Source organism: Haliaeetus leucocephalus, unplaced genomic scaffold (genome assembly GCF_000737465.1).
Source record: "Haliaeetus leucocephalus isolate CR32 unplaced genomic scaffold, Haliaeetus_leucocephalus-4.0 Scaffold2, whole genome shotgun sequence".
Classification (NCBI taxonomy): domain Eukaryota; kingdom Metazoa; phylum Chordata; class Aves; order Accipitriformes; family Accipitridae; genus Haliaeetus; species Haliaeetus leucocephalus.
The window spans coordinates 13,301,463-13,328,101 of record NW_010972438.1 but is presented as its reverse complement, the minus strand read 5'-3'; the positions used below and the strand labels follow the sequence as shown (position 1 = coordinate 13,328,101).

Sequence of the window (26,639 nt, the reverse complement as noted above, 5' to 3'; positions counted from 1 at the left end):
AGGCCAAATTCTGATCTGACAGGTTGAAATGGGATGAATCTCAGTGTAAATCTGATCTCCTTCTGGCAGATCACCCACTGACATTGAAAGTATACTGCAATACACTGGAAAGTATACTGCAATTTACTTGGCTGAAGCTGAGACTCAAACCTGCCCCTAGATCTCCTCAAAGACAGGGCTGCTTGATTTGAGCTTGAAGATCCTGAATGCATACAAGGCATTCATTGCACCATTTAGTCTGCGAGAGAAAAGGCAAAACCTTACTAAATCCAGGTAATCAAGGCTTCCCCTTGCACTTGCTCTCATGACTCACTTTCAGTCACAGCAATGCGCTTGATGTGCAAAAACGAATCCTATATTTTCCCTGAAAAAGAGAATACCTAGTCCTCGGGACAGCTTGCAAGGAAAACAAATAAACCCCATGTGATTCTTCTGGACAACTGATCACATGCCATATTCAGGCCTGGCTTTACAAAGGCAGCTGACCCATGCAGAAGTATCGTGGCTGACCACATGAGTCTCTTTCTCCCTATATAGGCATAATATTTCTAAGTGTTGATTCATTCATTTCTATATACTTCCTTCTGAGTTGGACATAGGCTAGCAGGAATCTGCAGTAATCCCAGTAGAAAGTGTCTCCATTTCTCTGTTTATCTGTATGGCACCAAGTTCATGAGAAAGGCGGGGGAACACGCCACTTGCTGTCTCCACTCTGCCGCTGCTGTTAGTAGACCACACACAATATATACAAAAAGTTACTGAACTCTGGGACACACAAGCAATTTATTCAGAGCCACCGTGGGCCTATGAGAGACTGCGCACCGTGCACACTTAATGTCATGCCTTAGTTCCTCATTCCCTTAAAACTTGGTAAAGGTTTTAAGAAGTAGAGTTAAAATAACAATATTTGAAGCAACAAACCTAGAAGAAACGATAAAACATTGTATTTGTCGCATGGATTTGATATGGAGAATGCTTCTTCTGTTGGTAGAGAAGGGCCTTTGGGGTGAAGGTTCCTGTCAGGAATGTTTTGTGCTCTATAAGGAGACAGTTATTTGCTCTCTTTTTCCTTTAATATCTTTTTGACTAAAGAAGCATAAATATTTTGTGGTTTTTTTCTATAGACTGATGTTGCTGGATTAATTAGTTCACTTTAGTTAGTGCAAATCTGGTTGCTTAGGCCAGTTAACAACTTCATTGTCCCTATCAAACCTACAGTTTTCTTTGTAAATTCAGTTCGGTTTTCTTTATCAGCAATGGGGAGAGGGTAAAGAGGAACCCAAAAGCAGAACAATGGAAACACAGTTGTGTTACACAAAGACCTAATTTAACTGAGCTTAGATTCACTGTAAGTTCAAAAGACAATTAACGTATTTTAGGCTCTGTAAAATTATCTTTGCACCTAAAGAGGTAAGCGGTGAGGATAAACTTTCTTTGAAGGAATACAGGTTACAGCCTGAGCTGGATGCCAGCAAGACCTGAAGGACATAAACACCTCCATTGCCAAATTTGCTCAGATCAGACTGGGAAGTTTATAGCTTTCCTCCACCATTTTATATATTCCAAATCGCTTCAACAGTGTGTTCCCCCTTTGCGTCCCGTTCTTTGGATATCTTTGGGTAATATTAATTATTCAATTGTGTTAGCAAAGTAATTGCTTTCTGGTCCCCATCTCTTACAGTGGCTCTTAGTCTTATGAGCTTGGCGTAGATTTCCTGACCTGCACATTTGTTCTGGTTCTGGTATTCCCATGGATAAATTCCCAATATAGGCACATTATCTGTGAGATTATTAATGCAGTTCCACAGTGTGGCTAGCATGATTTCCCAAATGAGTTGGGAAGTTACTAGGGTTGTAGTATGCGTGACTTGACTGATTTATATTGTGTCTATCCTTCAGTCAAAAGAAGGAAAAATAATTTCCATTTATATTGCTGACTGTAAGTGCTCATGCACTGGCTCTAAATCTTGCCGAAGGCTGCTGTGCACCACTGTTTCCTGTTATGCAAGGCTTCAGCAAAAAGGTTGGCACTTCACAGAGTAACAGTATCCTCCCAAATTTGTGTCTTAGTATTGCCCCATATAAGTTATCACTGGTGCAATTCTCTTAGTATGCCAGGAGTCGTACATTTACTCTTTGGGGTATTTCATAGTAATCCCAAGACCGCTGGACCTCATAGATATGTATTAGAAATTTTCCGCAGTGGTGGTGAAAATTTAATTCCAGAAGACCTCTTAACCCTACCTTACATCTAATATTATTACATTGCTTTTTTTAATATCAATCCCATGAAAGGGGAAAACGGTATTTCTTTGTAATACAGCATTTTCTTCTGTGGTCTCTTATATGGTGTTTTTAATAGGCAGGTAACCGTTGCCCATGATTTCTGGGTTTACTTGGCGTGCAGCTTCATGAAGGCAGAGTTAAGGCTGCTGGGATGACCTTGCTATGCACTTCTGCAAGCTTTAGGTATTTTGAAATGACATCTCACTTTTTCAATTTCCTTTCTGTATTACTATTATTTTATTATGGCAACATTCTGATGACAGAAAAAAGAGACAGGAAAACATATTAGGTTATTGGCAATCAATTTAGGAAAGCCCTCTTAGAAGGAATACCCATGGGAGTTTCATCAAACTGGAGTGATATTGTAATTCTTCAGTCAGTCGCAGGCAGATTGCAGCTCCTTTAGTTATAATGCAGTATTTTTAGGGAACTGTAAAGCTGAGAGCCAAGGAAAATGAGAATAAAGGATAGAGAATGTGGCTTTGTTTTCTCATACCAAGCATTTCAGTTGGTAAAGCACATGATGTTCCAGCTATCCTCATCTCTCTTCCTATAACATCTCATTTGCTGAGATCTTATTCTCATGGTTGCATTACACACCCAGAGCCCAGAACAACGACAATTTCACCTTCAAATGTACATGTCAACTAATAGCAGTTACAAAAGCATTTCCAAGATGCAAGGGACACAAAAATGTATTTACTTCTCTCTTACACTTTTTGACAGCAGTGACACTGGCCCTCTTTTTCACTTGGACTTGCTGGTGCTTCTTGCGGGTAATGTGGCTGTCTTATGTGAAGATGAGGAAGGTGAAATATGTAGCCCTAACCTGGCAGCAGTTCCTAGCCCTTAGCTTTGCTTGAGTTCAGCCCCTCCAACCTCCCTTTCTCTCCAGGCGGAATAAACCCTCTACCTGTCCTGGTACATGGAGACCTCCGACTCTTTGACCCTCTTTGAAGCTGGTGAATTTCCCACTCTCGAGTTATGTGTAACATCAGATCAAAGCAGAGGGAAAGGTTGCAGCTCTAACAGCTTATTCATATTCCTTAGATGTTTCTAACTGAAGTTCAGCTTTCTTTTTCAGCCCTGCTGCTACTTTGTGTGTGGTGAGCGTTTCTGATGGGTAAGCAGGTCCTCCTCAGACAGCTACTGCTGCTTGCGCTCCCCATTAATTTTCTCACTGTATTCTCTATTTAATGAAGCACTTATTTCTAAAAAGTAGAAAATAGATGGAGCAGAGTTTTTTAAATGCATCAAATATTAGCTGGTTTTGTTTGGGGGTTTTTTTCCAAGTGATTGCTATGTTGTTCTTGCAACTGTTAAAAGACCATTTTGTTGATGAGAACAGAAGGCTTTTATTTATTCATAGCACTGGGAAGGACTGATCTACACAACAAGGTTAAAAAGCACTAAGCATGGTCAAACTGGGAGGGGGGAAATTACTAAGAAGGATGTCAACATTAATAAGAGCAAGAATTAGGGTAGCACCACGAGTGAGAAGTAACAGCTCATGCACACCAGCATGAGGGAATGTTCCTGGAGAGCAGCACTCCCTGACGATGTGATCAGGCAGGCTTCGAGGCGATCTCTAGGGATGGAGTCAGGAAAGCCTTGGCAAGCGTTATTCGGAGCTGGTTTGCTTGCAGAGCAGCACAACTGTTCCTTGGTGACTGTTAGCAAGGCTGGGTGTGGGCCTGCTTACCCATAGCAATCTGTTCTCTTTCTGCTTCCTCCGATTCAGTCTACCTCACTAGAGCAGGAAAAGTTTAAACAGCTTTTCTGCAGAGACATAGAAAAGAATGGCACTGATTGTTTGCATTTCCTTTGACAGGAGGCTTACAATGGGTTGTGGGCATTTTTATTTATTTTTTTCCAGGGAAGGGCTCCTGGCCTTCAGCATAATACATGAACATTGCTGGGAAATAAAATCTCCCATATACACTACTAGAAATAACCACGGGTATGGACACATTAGCATTTGCAGGAGTGCAAAATGACTGTTCTCCCCATGAATCCCCATGACTGGTCTCATTCATGCCCCCCACAGCAGGAAGAACCTCACACACAACTGGGATTCACTTGCACACAAAGTTGCACTACATGAACCATAGCAGCAGCCATGCTCTGAGCTGTTGGACTGCTACTGATGCTCTCATCCTTAGACGGATGCTCTCCTTGGCTAGGAAAGATAATATAGCACTAGCTGTGTGCCTGTATTAGTGCATCCTCTTTTGGGCTTTTCCTGAAGTGATGAAACTTGTTCTCCCAGGAGAAATTCATAGTGCTACCCAGCCCCATGCATAAATACTAGTTCTGAACCTACTGCATGCCATATAGGCAGAGCTCCCGTAGTAGGGTAGCATGGCTGGCAGGCAGCGAGATCTGCAGTCGTGCAAAACCAGAGTGTTCCCACAACACAGGTGTTGTGATGGGGTGGAAAATGCTGTTACAGTTCACAGACTGGAGCGGTGACTGCAAGGGCAGGAGGAGAGTCAGAGCCCAGCTGTCAGGTTGAGTTCCCCTCTCTCTCTCTGTGTATTTCCTTTGCATAAAACCCCACTCTTCAAGAGTCAGGAAAACTCTTTCTTTTAATGTTTCTACTAACAGTTCCAGTCTGAAGAGTCCTGGCTCGTTTGTGTTTGTCAGTTGAGGACTGCTGCAGGGGCATTTGCCACTGATTGTTCGTTAGAATTGCCAAGCAAAGAAGGAAGTTCTTCAGAGCTTCAGGTTAAATTTTGCAAGTACATTCACTACAGGGAAATCAGCCCTTTTTTTCTTCAAATTATCTTGACGTGTCTGTTTTCAGTCTTTTATGATAATTCATTTGGAGTGGAGAGAGAGCTGCTAAGGGGTGATTAATCTGTCCCACCATGATACAAGTGTATGAACGTAAATCTTGGTGCATGTAGCTCAGAAAACTGCTGGATTGAAAGCTCATGACAGAGCAAAAAACAATGGGAATATAAGGGAATACTTAAATGATTCTTTGACCCTTGATCCATGGCTGGATCAAGGTAAATGTCATATGGACCCCTGAGCCCTGTCTGGAATTCATCCATTCTCCCCTTTTAACCCAGGGGAAGATTGAGTCGTAAACACAGCTGAGATGTCAAAAACAGGCAGTGATGTCTGCTGCGTGGTGTGTGGGCAGAGACAGAAACTGAGGGGATATACCAGAGAAGAGTCCTGCTGGTCTTCCCCACCTCTCGTGTTCTCTCTTGTAAGCATCTTCTATAGGTTCCTCTTAGAGGGGTATCCTGGAGGAGATGGCTCTTTGGCCTGGCTGGCAGAGCACTGCCAGTGCTGTCTTATACCTGTTTTGACTCCGTATTCGGTACAGTCCCAAGCCAGCCTAGCTCTTCCTAGCCTTTCCTTCTCCAGATGTTGAACGAAGGTAGCAGTCAGGCTTATCTGCCTTCCAGGGCAGCGGTGAGGAATGCTTAGCATGTGCGAGGCACACAGGAGGTGAAACCACAGCGCCTAATTACAGGGTGAGAGTTCAGATACTGCAGCACGCCATGTAATTCCTTAGGCAGTGAGAAAACAGAACTTGGAGCAAAAAGTTCTCCTATTAAACTAATAGCTAATGAGTAAACTTGTGCCACCCTCTTCTAACTCTGTTTTGGTTATGGGGATTCTCATTTAAAGTGCAGTTACGGTGTGCGCTTCTCCCAACACAGACGTGAATTATGAACTTGAAGACCAAAAAGCAAGATTAACTCGAGATGAACTGGGAGACCAGTGTGCCTGTCACTAATGAGCTTCTGCCAAAGTGAAACCAGTTGCTTCTCAGCTCCAGCTCTTCTGGAGGGACGACTGGTCTTGTAGCACTGGATCTCTGAGCAGCAGTGACAGCTTGCTAAGGAAAACAGGTCATTCAGTTTGAGCCGCTTTGAAATTATAGACAAAATAATTCATACTGCTAAGATGCAACTTTCCCCATGCATTGGACAAGCTCTTGAACACACTCTTTCAACTGGATAGTGTATTTTCTCTTGCTTTCTCCCAGATTGCTGCATGGACTTGGGCTCTCTTGGTGGTCACGAGATAGTGCCTCCCAGAGGGGCCACAGCTCGTGTAGGAAAAAGTGGTCTGGATACACCTCCTACCTTACAATGATGCTGAAATGTGCCCATAATTGTATCGGAATACAGTGTAGCCCAAGGGAGGTATGCAGTGGCGCAACAGGCAATTGTAAGTACTTTGAGGTGGGTTTTATTAAATGGAGGTGTGCACATTGTTATTGTTATTTTTGAGAAGCCCATTACAGACTTCTGCAGCCCAGTCTTGCTCTGGTGAAGTCATTTCAGCAGTGATTCTGTCACTTCATTCACACTGGGATCATACAGTCCCAAATCTCTGCCTGCACCACATGGCATCTTTCAGGGTAGTAAGCATTGTTTCCGTTTGAGGAGAGCAACTATACAACAGCAATAAAACACTAGGTGAATCATGAAAGCAAATACCTACGGCGTCTCATGCTCTGGAGGAAGCCACAAGCTGGGACTTGGAAATGCAAGTGCAGCTTTTATTTTCTTTGTCTTGTGAAAGCAAATGAAAGAACACTGTCGAGCCAGGAAGCTGCTAGACCACAGCAAACTAAAAATAAAGACACAGTAAGGCTGCACACAGCTGATGTGTCTGACAGTGCACACATAAGCCGCAGTAAAGTGTTTTGCTTAAAATGTTTGGGTTAGGAAAGGAGCAGGGGATACTCAGAGGTGTTTCCTCTTCACTCCACTCAGGGGATGAGACTCTCTTTGTTTCATGGAATTCCCAAGACTAATACTGGAGCCATGCAGATGTAAAAGTGGGGAAAACAAGGTCCTGCACCTATCTTCTAGGCAGGGGGGGTCGGAAATTGTGAGGACTGGATACACGTTTAGCGCAGACACATAGAAGCAAGAGCACCTGAAATCAGACATGTAGTGTCATCTAATGTGTGCTAGGAAAACATGCCAAACCAAACCTGCACTGCTCAAAGCAATCTATTTGTTTATCTGACCAATTTTTTTTAAAGGTGAATTTAATTGTGGTATAATCAGTGATATAAGACAGGCAGATAAGTTCTGTGCTATAACCCAGAGCTGGGTGCAGGCATTGGATGGGGGGGAAGGCAGTGCAGATGCTCCTTCATCACTGCCCCTATATGTGGGCATCCCCAGATGATAATGTTGGACTGCAGTAAAGATTGCAAAAAAACGGTTTTGGTTTCCTCAGTTCCCCCAATTCCTCTGCCCCTTCCAACCGCTCAACCATTTCCTCACTGCTGTAGATCCACCCTATAACAATAGATAATTGAATAAACGACAACTTATCATCCAGTCGAACAGGATCTTTGGCGGAGGTCCTGGCTGAGCTGGGCTTGCTCTTCCTGCAGCAGAGGAGTGGAGAGAGCTCCGAGCGAAGCAGAGCTGGGACACCCTTTACCCCAGCCTTGCCCCGTCCACCTTCTGGCATGAGCCGGTCTCTCCCCTCGCTCCATCAGGTGATGAGAGGAAGGTGCTAGAGAGCCAGCTCCCTGGCTTTGCTGCAAGCCCACTTTATGAGGGAATCCCTTTTGGGGCACACTGGGATCTGAGGAGCTGGCTTTTTACTCTGAAAGAAATGGGCTGTGCAATCCGCCCTAGTTCTCCTCATTATTCGCCGCTTACTAATGAGCAGAGGGAGAAATGTCAGTGGGTCATTCCATGAGATAGTACATCTTCTCAGCAGCTGCTTCTTGAACAAAGCCTCGCTGTTGGCCTTCACACAAGGAGGCGTGAGGCTGTAACAACAGGCCCCAGTGAGAGGGGACGCAGCGGTAGAAGGAACAGAGTGCTCCCTTTTGAGCACAACGACTTTGAGTGTCGGCGCTGGCCACTTTCCAGACCGCGCTCCTCAACCTGTCACTGTTAGCTGTTAACAGACAGACTGCATGACAGAGGAAAGACATGTAATTCATTTGGGAAACTTAAAAGGCTTCCTTCTTCCCATGAGGGTTGAGTCCTTCTGGCTTCCCTTCCATGATTCTGCCTCTCAGATGAGAGATACCCTCTGTGATAAAGAGGAGCGGGCCACTACATTTGTGTGGAGTGCCGATAATGTTGGGGCTAAGTGATAGGAGTTTTGGACAAGTGGTCCTGATAATCAGGAATAAAACATCCTTTATTTGGACAGAGGGTTCACTTTGGTGAATAAGAGAAACTAGAGAGGAAATAGGCTTGACTGAACTAAGCTCATTTCAGTTTCCAACCTGTTGGTTTGCTTCTGCTTTCTCAAGGATCTGTGCAATTGTCATCTGTACTCAGTCTTTACATATATAAATTAATCCTCACATCAAGGGTCAAATTCGGCTTTCACAGATGCTCAGGTAAATCCAGGATAACTTTGTCACCATGTCAGAAAGCAGGTTCAGGCATGTAATTTGTAACTGCATTTCTTATTAGCGAAGGAGGGTTGGCAACCTCGTGTAATGTTTTCAACAGCTTACTTGCTCTCCCATAACCAGCTTTGCTAGCTGTGAGCGTACATCTGCATGCAAGATGGTTGAGGGTGGAAGGACAAGGACCAGCTGGTTATTACAGAGCTAAGGCTGAGAGAACAGATCGTTTCATGTGGGGCTACTGGACAGACATCAGATTTGCTTCACACTTTGTTCCAGGAGTCATTTCCTTTACTGACTTCTGTGGCAGGACATTAGTTCATATCAGCAAGGACTTTGGCCTCAAGAAGCATCAGAGGAATCTGTATTCTTCAAGGGGAAAAATAATAACTAGGTGTTGCATCAGTGCAACATCACTATACTATCAGTGGACCTTTTTCATTAATGGTGTGGATGCTGGGATGGAGAGCACTTTCAGCCAGTTTACAGGGGTACCAAATAGTGGCACGTGAGCATATGCCGGAAGGCTGCTATTCACAGGGACCTTGACAGGCTGAAGAAACAGACTGGCAGGGACCTCATGAAGTTTCAACAAAGGTGCTTGTGAAGCTCTGCATCTGGTGTGGAGTAACCCCATTCAGCATTAAAGGTTGGGCACCGAATGAAGAGAAAGCAGCTTTGTAGAAAAGGACCTGGGGTTCCTTGCAGGCAAGTTGAACATGGGTCAACAGTGTGACCTTGTGGTGAAGAAGGCCACCACATACTGAGCTGTGTTGGAAAGATTATAGCCAACAGCTCAGGAGAAGTGATTATTCTCTGCCATTCAGCATTTCGGAGACCACATCTGAAGTGCCAGGTCCAATTTGCTCCCCAGTAAAAGGAAAACATTGACATACTGGAGCAAGGCCAGAGGAGGGCTGTCAAAACAATTAGAGTACTGGAGAACGAGATGTACGAGGAGAGGCTGATAAAACTGGGTTTATTTAGCCTTAGAAGAGAAGGCTAAGAGGGGATCTTACTGCTGTCTACAAGTCCCCAGTGGGAGGGTGTGGAGACAGCAGAGCCAGACTCTTCTTGGAGGTTCACGGTGATGGGATGAGAGGGAACTGACACAAGTCATATCATGGGAAATCCCAATTCTGTACAAGGAAGAATGATTGAGGGCAGTCAAATGCTGGAGCAAGACCCAGAGAGGTGGGGAAATCTCTAGCCCTGGAGATGCTTAAAGCTCAACTCAACAAGGCCCTGAACAACCTGGTTGAATGGGAAACACTTTGAGTAGGGGCTTGAACTAGATAATCTCCGTACGTCCCTTCCAGCCTCAATTATTCTTTCTGAACTAAAGAGCATCCTAGCTGCTAGCATTTGGGATGTTGCTTCCAAAATTAAAGCACAGAAGGTTTTGAAATAGGTGAAGAAATGACCCTCTCAAAAGCAGACTTTAATGGTATCTACAATTAGGAACAGCTTCATCTTCAGGGAGATGCTTTTTGATGTCTTTGCACAATGAGAAAAAGGAAGCGTGTTTATTTTTACCTTTACAGGGACAGCTTTTCCATAGCAACAGCATTTCATTAATGTGACTAGCTTTCCTATTGTTTATTTGTCAGATGTGTCTAATTTGGAGGAGGTTGTTTCAGAAGCTAATTACTGATGATTCCTCACCTATAAACGTATCTTCATACAGATGTGGAGTTTGTCATCCTATTGAGTTACAAATGACTGTTCCAAGTTACTGAACACCATTTGAAAAGTACAGAAGAATATATATTTTGTGCATATAACTCCTGTTGGATTAAAACATAGTCTGGTTTCCTTCAATACCTTTTTAGATAAATAACAGGAGTCAAAGCAGCACAGTCCATCTCAGGTTAGTGTCTAGTTCAGCTCTAACCTGGAGCAACAGCCTTATTAAGGAGTGCAATATTCAAAGAGAGCTCTTGCTTACACTGAACAAAGGCAAAGGACAGACAGCTTTACAAGGAGAAGTAAAACGTATAACCAGTCAGTAAATGGTCTAAAACTGCCATTTCATCTTCATTTTTAATGCACTTTGTGCCCTACCTACATTGTAAACTACTGAATGAAATTGCTTTTGCTGAACTGAACAGCTATGGTATCAGTGGAAATTATTCACTAAAGCAAGCAAAACTTTTCAAAACTTCAAATGAGAGAACTAATTTTCCTTATAACATAAGTAGCAGTCTGAAGTCATGGGAAGGCTCACTTAAGCTACATGCATTTGTGTGTTTTGATCAAAACTGTGGCAGCCCCATCCTATTTTTCACTAAAAGTTGCTATTAACAGATTCCCGGGGCCTGCCCCAGGCAAACCTACTGCACGGTGTTTGTTAGCGCAGTATAAAATGCCATGAGCTGATGCAGGGTCTAAGCCAACAACAGGCTCCTTGCGAGTGAGGTGTCAGCCCCCCCAGCTTCACAGTCCTTTCATGGCCCATGCTCTTAGGTCAGGTTGAGGCTCGGGGCCAGCGTTACGCCTGCCAAAATAAAGATGCAGAAACAGCCCGTATACTGCTTTTTATACTTTGTAGTTCTAACGTTTGTTGCTTGATTGTTACTTGCTCATTCATAAAGCGTGGCATGTTGTTAGAGAGCTGGTGTGCCTGATTCACATTGGTGGATTTCCTCCATAAATAGCTAGCCCTGTTGATTTTCCTGGGAGTAGCTCTATTTGTTACTGACCATGAGCCCTTTTAAGGGACTGTCTCACAAGTACTAAAACTAACAGACATCTTTCTTATTACAAAAGATGCAGATACTTTTTTAAAAAACAAATATTCTCTAGCAGCGACTGCAAACAAGACATTGAATATTGTAGCAGCCAGCCCCAGAAGCAAAATAGACAATGAATAAAGGGAAAATTCATCCTTTTTTGATTCACATATTCAGATTCTTCCCTCTTTAATCAGTCAGAGTGTTGCAGAGAAACATATTTGGTTACAGTGTCTGGTGTTTTCAGTTAATCATGTTCCTTCTAGTGCACATTCATTTTGAATGTGAAACAGGACAGTTATTTGTTTATTAAAACATATTCATATTAGCAGCACAGACAGGAAGACACTCCCTGGGTTATCTAGGCTTTTGTTCCTGCAAATAGCATCCCTCTGTCTTTTTCACAAATGGTCAAAGCTCAGTTTTTACCCAAGTTTGGTTGCTAGCAAACACTGTTCCGGCTGAGCAGGCTGTTCCAGGCTTTTGCTCCTTTGACTCTCTTTAGAAACAGCTCACTTTTTGTCCCAATGTATTTCTGCCTACTTTAAGGCTATATACTTCAGTGCGAGTGTTCTTCTCTTCTCCATCTATTAGTTACCCACAACATGTTAGTTAAGAGCATTTCTCTTTTGGTCTCACACATCGTCTGCGGAGCCTGGCAGAGCATTAACATTAACTGACGTCTCTCACTTCTGTACCACATAGCCCTTGGACCTTTCCTGGTTCTGCCTCTCCTTCTCCCTTTGAGGCATCAGGCCAGTCTCGTATGTGCCAGATGCCCTCAGCTCTGCCTCTTGCTCCTTCAGGGATGGTACCAGCGTGTGCATGCCCGGCTCAGCACTGCAGCTTCTCTTTAATTTCAGAATGCCTTTAATTTAAAACCATGTTTATAACGTGATTCTTACGTGGTTTGGGGGTTTATTTCTTAATTGCTTGAGCTCTGTGTCTCTACACACAGAATACATGCTTGCACCCTCTGAAGGCGGTAGCTAAATGTCACTAACTTCAGCGGGGCCAGGATTTGACTCATGGATTTTAAGGTTGTTTTTCCTATTTTAGTAAGAAGCTAACATGTCTTGGACTATTATTTTAGAGAAGAAAAGATTATTTTAGCTGATAAAAGGGTGTACAGGGAACTATGAGAATCATGGTTGGTGATTTGGGAAAATTATTTCGGAATTTTAAAAAATTAATCTTCATAATTGAAAGCCTCTGGCAGTGTGATCCTCTTCATTTCCAAGCCTATTAGTAAAGTAAAGCTGAGCATCTGGTTAGCCTCTGGTTCACTCTCCAACCCAGATGAGATTTTCCAGCATCACAGTAACATTCCTTTCAGCCTTGAGCATCTTCCTTCTTTATAATAACAAAATGAAGATTGCAAAAGATCTCACAAAACCTAAGGCTATCTGGAAGAAGTCTTACCTGAAGGTGTGTGTGGAGCCCATTTTGAAGTCTTCTATGAATTCTGACAGTCAGGGAGGCAGTTGCAGTGGAGGTGTTTCAGTTTCATAATGCACCAAGACATCATATGAGAACTCGTCAACACATTTCTGGAAGCAACAGCCAGTCCTCAGATGATCGTTTATCTTGGTCTGTGCTGGCTGTGGCCAAATTTTAGTGACCTGAACTAGAAAAGTGCTTTCGCTTGGTCCTTCCCATTAATTGTATGATTCAGATCAGGATGTGGCTCATTCTGTATTGCAGTAGTAGACTATGCAAGAGGGTGTTTGGAAACCCCCACTCGGCTCTGTCACAGGTTCATCGTGGATCTCAGGAAAAACACTTCACCTCACTATACCTTAAGTTACTCATGGCAAAATCCGAATGCAATACCAACCCACTTCCAGAGAGCTTGCACATGAAAAGCCCTGAGCTCCAAGAATGCAAAACTGTTACTGTGAATGGCTCTTCCCAGGCTGAGAGGAAGATTCAGCCAGTGAGTAAAGAGAGCAGCTTAGAATAAAATATCTCACCAATATTTAAAGAGACGAGGCAGAAAAATAAGAAAGGTTAAATTGCAACTATATAACATTTTCTTATGTCCAAATGCTAAGTGTTTGCTTTTGGAACTGCTAAGGAATGGGGTTGTGGATGGAAAACAAACAATCATATATCAGATAATTACATGCCCATTGACTGGTTTGGTAGTTACATGTCCTTTGACTGAATTTGTATTTGGGATTGCATCTGGAAACTTGACCACTTCACAAACAATGCAGAAAAGTTATTCTGTACCAGCTAAGCCTGTGCTTTACTCCACCCTCCATCAGTATTGCCCCATGAATGGGAATAACCTGCTTTAACCACAAGGTGAGATTTCCTAGGGCATTAAAACTGATGCCACAGAGCCTGTCCTGTGGCACTCAGGGGTTAATTTCTCTGAAGATACCGTCTGCAGATTCAGTTCATGGGGAAAGCTGTTATACCCACAGCATCTCTAATGCTGGGATTTATTCAGGGCTTGGCAGTACTCTCCAATTTGAGAATCCTTATTTAGCTTCAAAAATAAATAAAAAAAGTGCTGAATTGTAGATGGTACAAAGACTAAAGCTCTCAACCCAGATCCCTGAAAATTGATGTTCTCCACACTGCACTTCTTTTCTGGTTCTGAATTTATCAAAGACAAAGTGTGCTGGGAGACCCTGGCAGTTTGTCTAATGTTAAGGAGCGGGCAGTCTGATCGGTAGTGGTGCCAAGTTCATGCTCAGTTTGGCCGAGGGCTGGAAGGGAGAGGAGGCTGGGGGCTTTGCTGAACTGAGACTGCCTGATAGGACCTGTTACTTTGATTGCAGTCCCATGCCTTCTCATGAACCTTGCACCTATCCTGCCCAGATTTTGAGGAGAGCTTTCTCCGAGCTGCAAATACGCTCTTGCTGACTGATTGCAAAGTAGCTTGCGTAGCCCAAAAGCAACATACAGGTCTGTAACCTTCAACAGCTCAACACTTGTACCTGCGCGTTGTTTACTGAAGTGCAGACCTGCCAGCTAGTATTCATTGTCACTGCCAACCAGCCACAGTTTGAAATGAATAATAGAGCAGAGAAAGCAATAGTTGCCTCTTCTTTGATCCTGGCTTGGTTGGTAAATATGTATGTAGCGAGGATTTCAGAGATGCATGGGGGAGAGTTGCAGAGGAAAGGGTATCAAGTGCTAAAAAGCAGCTGAAACAATAACACTGAAATCAATCTCTACCAAGAAAGGACAACAGCTTTGCTGCAAGACGAATTTAGCTGAGCTATTTTCTGCCATGCTACTTTCCCCGTGACTTTCCCTGTGCACCATGTAAATACCACCCAGCCATGAGCCAGCCAACTGGCAGCCGTGGGACTCTGCTCTGGCACGCTGGGCAGGGTTGTCCCACCCAGGAATGCTCCCTGCCAGACCTGCTTAATCAGAAGGTTTTTCCTTAATCGTGTTGCTCTGGGTCAGGTCTGGTAGGGTTTGAGTGAGCTATAGCTCTGTGGGGATGTACCTTGTTAAAAACAAAACAAAACAAGCCTACCCTTATTTCAAATAATCCACCTGCTGCTCACCCATTGAGCTTGTGCAAAGTGGGTGTAAAAAGCTATCAGCTCTGGAAGAGTGGTATTTCCTTCGTGCCTTGTCAGGAACGGGGACAAATCCAGTCTAACGAGGGTGGCACTGCTATGTGGCAATCCGAAGGAGCGAAGCAAAAAGTGAAAATCTCTTTAACTGTGGAAAAGCTCCCTTTGGACACGTTGACTGAGAACTGGAAGTGCAACCCATGGGGAGAACGGACCCTGCATGCAGGAGTTTGGGTGCTCTGGTTTGCTAATGACCTTTTGGCAGATTAATTGGTAAAACACCTTGCCGGTGTCTTAGAACATAATTCCCACTTTTTAGAAGCATTATTATTATTCATTTTCTGGTTGCTGAAAAAATTATATAACCAAAAAAACTCTGTGCCAAGATTGCTTTGGAATAGAGAAATGCTGTAGTCCAGCGCCAAGAATCTCACAGACTAAACAGAACCCACTGGGAGCCCTTGCTCTATATAGGAACTTGTGTTTATTTTAACATGTAAATAAACTGGGTGAAAAATGGGTCTTTTAAATTCTTCTTTTTGTTGTTATTGATGTGGGTTCCCAAGGGGTGGTCTGCATGGAGGGGAACCTTTTGAAGATAGCTTGAAAGGAAGTTGTGCTTGTCTCCCAAGACATTCGTCAACAGCATGGAGGGAGTTCTTACATGATCCAGCTTTCATCTTCTTTTCTTCTTGATGCCTAATCTACTGTTAGCAGGGAAGAATTAGGACTGTCTTCCCTGAGATGAATTGATTCAATTGTTTTCTCAAGCATAAAAATGTTCAAGGCACACGTATGGATTTTGCAGTGTAACTAGCTTGCTTGATGATGTTGCAGTGAGCTGGGCAAGGCTCCCTGCTCGGAGATCAAGAGGTGGGTCATTAACTTGCAGCGCTATTTGGAGGGGAACAATCAGGCGGGTTGTGCAAACTCTCAGGCAGGGCAAATGAAACTGTCTTTAAGCAAATAGAAGAGCAAGAAATGAATGGCCTTTGTTAAGGAAAAAATGGAAATGTTTTCTAGTTAAACAAGCTGTCATTTAGGACTTAATAGCATGTGCGTGTTGGAGAGCCAACGCACATGCCAGCCGTGCTTTGGAATAAATGGGCAGGGAAGGGGAAGGAGAGTGTGCAGTTCCACTCCAGCGCTGGCTTTTTCATTGAAAACCCTGACATTTTGAATTGGTGCCCCAGCTGTTTTAGAGCTGGAACTTGGATCAGAAAGTTAGTGCAAGTGGGCTTTCATCCTTGTTTTCATCTGGGAAAAAATAAAGTTTGCACCTTTTTTTTTATTATTTTCTGGTACTAAAACAAGAGAATAAAATTATATATATGTTTTTAAAGCTAATTAAAATAGCAGGGAGGTTGTCCTTGGCTGCTCTCCTCTTTCAGCGAGTGTGGAGCTCTAGCTACCATTAGTGGTATCTTAAGTCATATGTGGAGAGCAGAAAAGAGGCCCTTCTCTGTTCTTAAAAGATCAGCAGCATATAGGTCAAGTGAACTAGTGAGACCCTGAATTAACTCCAGCAAAGTCCATGCAATTTTTCTGCAGTATCTGAGCACTGATACTGGTTCTATGTCATGCTAGAATAAGTCTTTGAAGACCAACTCTGATGCTAAATAAAGTCACCTCAACAATACTTCAGGAAATTATCTGCTCCTCATGAAAGAGGGCAAAATGTCAGTGCAACACTGCAAGAGTAACAGTTAAAATTTATTATAGGACCTTAAGTAAAATCACATAGTGCCTGATTATAAGACTCCTTAGAGGAACCTTAAGTTGTGCCTCACTGATTATATATCTTACATTTATATTGTGATTTACATCCCATGGGAAAAGAGATTGGACAGGAATCATTTCACCCATCACCAAAAGAAACTCTTCTGCAGAAGAACTCAACAGTTGCTCAACCACCTATGCTGTCTTTGTGCAGCATTTTCAAATCATTGATCCCAGTAACCTGGTAGAGAAGGGCATTCCTTGCAGCTGTCTTTTGCTTTAATATTCTTGAGGGCTGGCTTGGGAGGTGGCATCACAGGAGGGGCCGAGGAAGAAAGTGGAATACTGTTGTGTATGAGCTTTGTGGAAAAGGAACTGGGCTCCGTATTCCTCTTTCATGGGCCTTAGCTTCCACCAGCCGTGCCACAGCAGCATCCTGATTTTGTGCTAGGAATGACAAAGCCTTGCTCCAGGCAGCATCGGATGTGACTATGGTATGTGCAGGCTTTCATACTGTCTTGCCCCCTTCCTTTACACGACGTCCCTGGAGACACTTAGATTTCTAGTCTGGCCACAGTGACTCCTCTTTGTAAATGCAGCCTATGAAGAGCTCATTATTTTGCAACACAAACACTCAGATGGGTTTTTTCAACATGTTTTCATGAGCAACTTGAAGTTCCAGGAAGACTTTTAAGGAACTGCAGTTCAGAGCCAAATTCAGCAACAGCGTAAGAAATGGCCAAGTCTTCTAAAGCCAAAAGATTCATGCTTGTATCCATTAGGGATGAATTGGCTCTTAACATTGACAGAAACAGTTTGCCTTGTCGGACAGAATTAACGACTGCTCTGATGTGTACCAGGTCATTTTGTTTGTCATCTGTGGAGTACAGAAAATATTTTAAAAGGCTTCAGCAAGATGACTAGTTCTCTGGTCCCCAGCAATAAGGCACAAATAATTTAGTATAGAAAATTGCCTGTTTCTTTTTTTTTCCTAACCAAGACAACAAACAATATAACTCTGTGTGTGCACTATTCTAAAAATATCTCAGCTCTGCAAATGTGTCTCTGATGTGGGAGGAGAAGGCTTTCAGTTTGCTGCACTCTTTGTGTGAGGCAAGTGAATAAAAACTATCCAGCAAATGCTGAAAGAAAAATGATTTTCCTAACCTTGAGAAGGAAGAGGGAAGCTGATGGATTTCTGCATTCGGGACAAGACTTCCTTTTGGTAAGAGAGAGGCAGAACCCATCTGTAATTTTTAGTTACATGCTCCATACATAAAACACCAAGGGTCGAGAGAGACTTCTGTTGGGTACCGTATCTAATGGTTTTATAATGTGCCTGTTGTCATGGAAAACCCAGTGTACTCACTGTATCTGTACAGGTGATGTGAAAGAAGGGATGCTGAGGACTACCCAGGCAGAGAAGAGCGATCAAAAGTTACTAAGGATAAACATGTGTTGAGCTGTAATTCAGATCCTTGAGGAACATAAAGATGGAAGCAGTGGTGAGAGGGAACCCTCTCCTTTTAGTTCCTTCTGGTGTGGAAGTAGTCCTCCTGGAAAAGCCCGAGACCATAGGCTTGTATCAAACGTCACAGTGTAAAGCTTGTCAATATTGCAGAGCAGGTTTTCTCTGCACTGCGCCCCATGGTCCTGTCTGCCGGTGGTCCAGATCACGGGCTTAGCTGGAGCACTCCACAGCTCCCTTCCAGCCTAAGCACCGCTTTTCTTCTTGTGGAAACCAGAGCTGTCAGAGAGGATGAGAGAGATGGTGCACAGCTAAGGCTCAGTGAGACAGACATTGAAAAGCTCACCTCCAAGGTGTAGCTACAAAATACACTGCAGCACAGCAGCTGGCCTAGGTGGCAGCTTGATCGGGGTCAAGGTAGCATGGCAAATCCTAGGACAGCGTACCCTGCTTCTCCCAGCTCAGGGATCTCTGTGCTGCCTTTGCTCTCCACCTGCATGCAAAATGAAGAGTACATACATATGGAGAGCAGACACTACTGAATGCCCTCTGTGCATCAGACTTGATTTGGTTGGGGAATGGAAAAAGATAGGGGAAATAAAACCAGAACAGGCTCCCTTGCTGTGATAAGTCTGTTCTCAGGGCAAGGAAGCCGCTTTGTTGAGTAGGAATCTGCAGGATGAACTCGGAGGTGGTTCCTGTCTGTATTTGTTCTGCGAGTGGAGCATTTGCTTTACATGTGACTGACAATACAGGCACACTCTGTTGACTTTTCCAGATGTTGATTGTCCTGCTTTGAAGCTTCTTCCTGTTGTTTTAGTTGTTTGTGTGTCTGAATGGTGGATTAGATGTACTGCTTGTTAAACAAATAATTAAACATTGAGAGCTTTGAAATCCAGTATGTTTAATTAATGAGCTTTGCTCACTTGATGAAAAGGATGTGTACTTGATTCATTACAAAACAAGTATAGTTTTTTCAGTAGTGAACTGTTATGACAATTTGAAGTGTTTACTAGTTCATTAATATTTTTCATTAAACCTTGAAAAAACACCCAAGCAGAAAATCAAGGCTTCACACACCATTTGCTATGTAAACCCATTATTAGTGTCGTCTTGTGTATTGTCTCACCCACATTCTCCATCTATGTGCTTTCTCCCATCTCCTCCTCTGCAAAACTGTGCTGCCTTACAGTCTGGGATTAGAGTTAATTATTACTTTTAGATCTTGCAGTACGTTGGACCAAGGTCTGTGATGACGCCCTGTGGTGCTGGGTGCTGTACAAGTGCAAAAAAAAAGCAGTTCTTGCTTGGATGAATTTCAATAGGTCTCATAAATAGAGGCATCAGCCAAAATGCCTTGACACCACTTAATTAACTGCTGCACTGACTTCCAAAACTGAAACACTCCTGAAAACTGTATCTGCTTCATCTTGTGCTTTAATTTTACCTCCAAGTCTGAATGTATTTCATATAAGGCAGAGAGGAAAACAGAGATGGATAAGGGTTGATGTATCCCAGTCTATGGGGTTTAGATGTTAAAATGAGCTAGTGAAGTGGTCCCTTCCCATAGCAGTGACATCGTAGGGTAGGTTGTGGACCACCACAGCGAGGTCCCCACCTGAGCAAGCTGCCACAAGCACAGGAGGATCGTGGGAGAGGGATTAGGTTGGCACATTTGCACTTTGCGCACCAGAAAAGCCATCCAAATTTCTGTCACTGACATCTCCTTCCCGCGGGCTCAAGAGCTGGCATTGCTCTTCCGTGTGGGCTACCTGCAGAATGAAAGCATCTATGAGATCTTTTAATTATGGAGTTTTTTTCCTAGCCCAGACAGTTTAGCAGCAGGGAGGACATCCTATTTTCATGTCTCTCTCCAGCAGCATCACCTGCTGGGGGTGGTGAGAGCAAAAAAGGGTGAAATAGGCTCAGCTTCCCATGTGCTGCAGTGTCCAATACCAATGAGGAGCCCATCCCATCTCCAATTTGGGGCAGAAAACAGAGGCAGAGGCCTTCAGGAATAAAACAAATATTTCAGAAAGCTAATAAACACATAATAATAATGTAAATACCTCCTATTGCCTAAGAGGCATTTAGGCATTTGCTTCAAATGGACTTGTCAAACTTTGATAAGCTTATTGATGAAGGAGGCAGTGAAAGAAGAGGGTCTTCAGCCTGAGGTTGGCTGTGGGCTCTAACAAAAATCCTTCCTTCGCACACCGCTGTCTGCACTGTAATGTGCTGCTTGCTGCCTGCTGCTACTGCAGAGCCAGTGCTGAAGCAGTAAAATCACCTTTTCGGGCCTCCAACAGCTCCTTTGGGAATTGAATCGCACCCATGCTCCAGCTTATTAAATCAGATGCTATGGCACCGAGCCTTGCTGATGGCCCTCTCTGACATAATTAAGAAGTGTCCTTTCAATGTGTGATGCTGCAGTACAGGCGCGGCTCCTCGGATGTGGCGGGTGAATCATTGACTTCACAGTGGTGGTAGTTCTCACCTTTAACTACTTCTGAAAACTCCTGGCTCTCCTGTGTTAGTGCCATTGCAATTCAAAACTTACTTATGCTGAGGGAGTAGTAAGCCTGGAGTGCCTGATCTTCTAACTCTCCCCGTTCCTGGTTCTCCCTCTTCAAAATCTTGGAGTTACATACCTAGAGAGGAAAACAAACACACAGTGTGATGGATCCCAAGGCAGGAGTCAAGCCCTGCATTCCTCCTGATTGTTTCTACCATCAGGTGGTTAGGGAGAGCATTTCACCCCACAGATGCCTGTGATGGTGTCCTCACTGCAATAAAAATGGATCCAAACCATCCCCTTTCCCCCAAAGTTGGAAACATCAAAATATGTGAAAAGTCAAGATCCAGATTCTGCCTGGAGAATTACTGCTCCCCAGGCAGATTTCTCATGTCCTCTCTCTCTGTTTTATGGCTTTTCCATAATGAATAGGGAGCAAAGGCTGAAAAAACAACATAGCCCATAATTTCTGCTCTCCCATGACTGTAACCTTTAAGGAACAGCACTGAAATCGGTTAATTTACAGCAGCATAGCTGAAGTCAACATTTGACCCCGCATTTCCCCTGTCACCTCATCTTCTGCAGCAAAACGCTCCCGCTGAAGCTCTGAGGAGTGAGTCAGTCCACACCTGAGCATCCAGGGTCGGGCTGTGCCTTTGCCAGGAGGGTTTGGCACTAGGAAAGAGAAAGAAATATGTACAGTGTGTGGCCTGTATAAAAGTTGGTGTTTAGAACAAAAATTGTGCAAATATCTGAGGGGGGACAAGGTGTGCTGCTGTGGTCATCCATCCCCGCAGTGTCTCAGAGGGCTGGGTGCTAATGCACCCTAGGTTGTGCAGAGACAGGCACTGCCAGGCTCTCCTCTTTGCCTAATGCTCTGTTGGTCTTATTTAGTGTATTTAAGGATGGATTTCTTCAGCTATGATGTGGCCCCACAGCCCCAGCAAAAAAGCATTGTGCCGGTGGAGACCCAGCACAGCTCCCCTCGTCTGAATGAATCTGCCCAGCAAGACCAGAGCTGGGGTGCTTGTTTCTTCAGGCAGTTCCCATTTGGTCTTTACTGAAGGGAAGGGAGTGTCGAGTTGCACTGTGCTTTTTATTTACATTTTTTCCAGCATATCTCCAATCTGACCAGGATGTAACAATTTTTGAGGTATGTGAGCCAATGTCAGCTGAAAAGTCTGGCTGCTTTGGAGTCGTTTTCAAAAGCAGACCCCACAGCACAAGAGAATATGGGATCTGATGAATGGAGGGATCTGATGAATGGAGGGACTTGTAGAAGTATGCATTTGCAGGGCCACAGGATCCATTATGCAGGTAGAGTGATACCTACATGGTGATAACGCACTCCCTAGAGACCTCACACCCTCAAATACTTCATCACTGAACCCTCAGCTTTGTCTTCCTGCACAGCCAGTCAGTATTCTTTCATCCAGAGAGGTGTGTAGCTTTGGAGGATCTATAATCATAGGTGAAATCATGCTCTGAAGCCATGCTTTCCAACAGGGTTGACTGATCATGAGTTCCTGTTCTTGTCTCTACAGTGGCAGAGCTGCAGTCTGAGCAAGCTCATGCAGAAGATACAGAGGGCAGAACTTAATAGCTATTATATATTGGGCCAGATCATTGCAGCCTCTATTTAGACTTTTTTTGAGCAACGTATGTTATTTTGCAGTGGTGTGTTTGGTTGGACATGGAGGCTTAGACCTCCTAATTCTAGATTTGCAATTTGAAAAGATGTGGTTTGGATTCTCATCTTTAAAGGCTTCCATCTAGGAAAGGGTGCCCACAGTTATCTCAGTACACGCAACCTGAAATGGTCGATCACTGAGCCGCTGCACGTACATGATGCTAGCAGTGACCCACGCAAGCTGGATGTGAAGCCAGATAGATATGAAACCTATTTGACAGTTTTTGAAAACCAAGTGTGTCATGGGGATGTGCACTGGCAATCACAGCTCTTTACAGATGAGCATCTCATGGTTATAACCTCACATTGCTCTGTTGAAACCAGGGCCCCAGGGGGAGTGTTGTGATGAGGAACTCGTGGAGCCATGATTCTCGTGACGCTTCTCTGTTGTCTCCTTTGGGCGTTGTGTCACTTGGGTGTGGACCGGCCTCTGGTTAGTTCCAGTTTCTGGGTGCAGGCAGTTCCCCTCCTCTTGTACCCACTGTCTCGCCGCTGGCACTGTGCAAGCACTACCTCAGATTCATTCCAAGCAAAACCCAAAGCAAATAGCTTTACGTCAAGGATGAACTTGACCTTTTATTCTTAATGGCTCTAAAGGCAAAAGATCAGAGAAAAACATGTCAGTGTTCTTGACTGTGTTGATGTTTGGTTGTGCACGTCTTTCTCTTCTAATAGAAGAGGTCTTAGTTCCTCACCTTGAAGCTTTCTCAGCTGGGAGATTCAAACTTGCAATAAACTCATTCTCTGGTGGAGTAAATTTGGTTTCTTGGAGGGGAGGAGAGAAAAATAGTAAAATGAAAGAACACAACCTAGCAACGCCATCTGGCTAACCTTGTGCAAGGGGCAGGGATAGTATCAAAGCAAAGACTTGCATGGCCTTCCTTTACCATACACGCAGACAAACTGCTCCTCAAGCATTGCTCTGTGGCATCTAAGTGGGGAACAGTAGTTTAGTAGTTAAAAGCAGGGTCAAAAGGTGGGTTCATTAAGTTATTAGTAAAAAACCCCAACCCTGCAGAAATCCAATGAGATGCTTGTCACAGCTATTGCACAGGTATTTCTTGGCTACCACAATCATAACTGACTGTTATGAGCAGTATCATTGGTATGTAGTGGGACCAGGGGATTTTCTCCACACTGAGGACCAAGGAGGGTTTCCAGACCTGCCTCTGTCTCCTCCAAAAATAGAGCAAAGCCTCACCGCTCCACAACAGGGAGTCATGGCCCATATATAGACCTGGGCCACAGGGGTTTGCTATTTCAGCTTGCTCAGCTGTCTTACATGGACACTGTAGAGAAAGAGATACTAGAAGCAAGCACAAGCAGCACAGGAGAAAAAACAAGTGGAAGTGCAGAGCTCTGCTAAGAGAAAATGTTCCTCTCTCTGGACTATTCAACTCATATTAACCTGCTAAATTTGATGTTTATATAATAGGCAGATAATGCCTTTGAGGTCCACAAAGTGAGTGGACTGGACATGTATAAAAGTCAGGAAAAGCTTGCTTTCCATCTGTAATAAAAATCAGTTTAAAGTTTACAGATCCAGTAACCACACACATGGCTTCACTTCTGTAGATTATTGCAACTTGTATTTTAATTGGCTCTTCGATTTGTTTCTGGTCACTGATCCACGGAAGATGCTTGCTATATCATATTTTGGCAGGAATTGGAGCGTGTGCATGGAAAGCAGAACGGGTAATATGATATTTATAATTGACCAGCATGACATCTATGGGTTTATCTGGCAGGCAGCATGGCCGATTGCAGTGTTCACTGCCAAAAGACCTAGCTCTGGAGGGCACCTGGCAGAACAAAAGAAGAACAAGTTTGGGGTTCAGTTTTTCTTAGATGGAGTGTGTTTAGTCCAGCTTTTATTAGAAGTTCTGCCTAATTTGCAAGCTGATTTTTTTGGATGGCTTACAAGAAAATTAAGTTTAGACGTACTGATTTCTTCTGGTATGACTATTGCTAGGAGCTCTAACTGAAAAGCCGTTACCTTTTCGGCAAGGTAGGCAATGCTTTTCTTTGCTGATCACTAGAGGGGGTACCATCCAGCATGTAAACAATTATCAGGCACTTCACATCCTTTGATAAGTCATTGCCCCTTTGTGCCTTTAAGCATGCCTAAGTGCCCACTGGGGAAGGCCTAGGCAGACACACAGCAGGAGGGAGATGTTGTTTGAGACTCCCTATACCCTATCCCATATGGATGGGATGTGTTTTCCCCTTCACAGTTTTCCTTAACGACCTGCATGGAACAGAAACAAACAAGGAGACTGTTTTTAAGGAAGAATCCTATTAGTGATAGATAGCAACATGTATGTGTGGAGATAATAACATGTATGTGTGGTCAGATAAGCATGCAAACTGCTTCCCCAGGCTTTGCAAGCTCCAAATTGCCTGGACTGTGGTTGTGGTGGTGCTGGCTCCACCTCTGCCAGGGATGCCGCTGTTCCCATAGCAACTCCCCATCTCCCGTTTTAGTCTTTCCCTTCCCTTTGATCAGAAAAGATCATTCTCAGATAGAGAATGAGCTAACAGCGTCCAGATGCAGTACAGTTTGCATTAACGCTTGTTCAGGAGGAGCATGCTACTGGAGACTTTCCCATTGCGGGCTGTTGCAACCACTGTCACTTGGCCTCCTCTGCGGGAGCGCTTCACCTCGTAGCAGGGAAGGTTTCCAGCCCACCCAGTGCTCCAGGGTATCGGTGAGAAAAGGCAGGACTCTGCAAAGCTCACACACATGGAAAAGGCTTTGTCCATGGCCCATTAAGTTTATAGCAAGCCTATGTAGTCTTCAGAATTTTTCCGTTTCTTGCCAAGATTCTACACAGCAGTTATTGCTGTACAGTGAGCCATCGGACCCCAGCGGCTATGATTCCTGGGGCAAAAACCCATTTCCCAGGATGCAGTGACCCACCATCTCTACAGCAAAGCAAGACAGCCCCTCTGCTCTCCTCACCCTGATGTTGAAGGCTGCAAGAGATTAGATAGTTACTCGTAGTTTTGAAGAGCAGGTAGAAACACAGGGGAATGGAAGATTTTTTTTAAAAATCAGATCATGGACAGTCTGGCACTTTTTAAACCGCTCTGTACAACTTGCTTTGTGTTTCTGCAGCACTCTTTCTGTTGAGAGATGACTGCAGGAGAAGGTCAAGTTAGGACAGTAACAGTCCAACAGGAATGTTTCTGCCAAAGCCTTTCTCGATTGCAACCACTGCTGCAAATGACTTAGATGCATGCTCTCCTTTTCCCCTACAGTTGGCCATGGGCAGAGCGAGGGTGATCGTATGGTTGTCTCAGATTTCCACGTCTTCATCAGGGACAGCTTGCAGCACATTGATCTCATGAAGAAAGAACACCCCGAGCTGCCTATTCTCATTCTGGGGCACTCCATGGTAAGCACCATCCCCTACTCCTCCCGGCAGCACCCAGGACACGTGCCATAGCACGGTGGTACTCTTGTGGATTGCAGGAAATAACTAAGCCCACAGCAGGAAAAACAAAACTACAAGCAACCTTCCTTTCTGCTTCATTCACTGACTGATTTGCCAGCATGCCTTACCCCATGAGATCTGTCTTGAGTATAGTCAGTCCTTAACTTTTCTACCCGGATCATGGCCCTAATTAGTGCCATTTGCAACAATGGGCCTGTTTTTTAATAGGAGCCTTCATTCACACCAGGAACAGGGTGAGTCCCACCACCTCCCTTCTGCATTGGGCTTCTCCTTTCATTTCAACCAGCAACCAGGAGGTGAAGCCCTCCAAAGCTTTTTGAGCGGCTAGGGGATGAAGTGCTAAAATACCCTGTAACCTCATTCTGTTAAACAACCTAACAGGAAAATGTACCAGGGATTAGGGCTGCAAAAACAAAGGCACTGATTTTGTGAACAGATCTGAAGTCTGATTCTGACAGCACGGGCTAAATCCCTTTATTCAAGCTAGCAATATTCCCACTGATGTCATTGATCTGCTCTCCCTGCCTTCCCAGAGGAGAGGAAAATGAGTAAGTACTTTGGGATTCAGCCCATGCACCGATAAACAAGTGTTCTTGCATAAGAAGGCATGGCATGCTCTGAAGTGCTTGCTGCGCTCCAAAGCCGCTGTAACAAGGAGCTAATTTCCCAGTGAGGTCTTTGAGATGCTTCTCGCTGCTACTCCATTTAACAAGCCCCTGGTTCTCCGGCAGCAGCGTGGAAGCTCACCAAGTATTTCCCTTGGCAACTAATCCTCTGCAAACTTTCCCGAGCAAGCCAGCCAGACCCCTCGGGTCCCCCACCCCTCACGCCATCAGCCCCCGTCCTCACGCAGGAGGGCTCA

The 26,639-nt window shown here is 44.1% G+C and overlaps 1 protein-coding gene across 1 annotated transcript in view; it reads left to right on the top strand.

Annotated features, from left to right (window-relative positions):
• Window positions 1-26,639, top strand: part of MGLL (monoglyceride lipase) — a 66,867-nt gene that overhangs the window by 22,582 nt on the left and 17,646 nt on the right. The window contains exon 5 of the mRNA XM_010571901.1: window positions 25,581-25,717. Coding sequence (XP_010570203.1) covers window positions 25,581-25,717 — 137 coding nt within the window. The remainder of the gene's footprint in view (window positions 1-25,580; window positions 25,718-26,639) is intronic.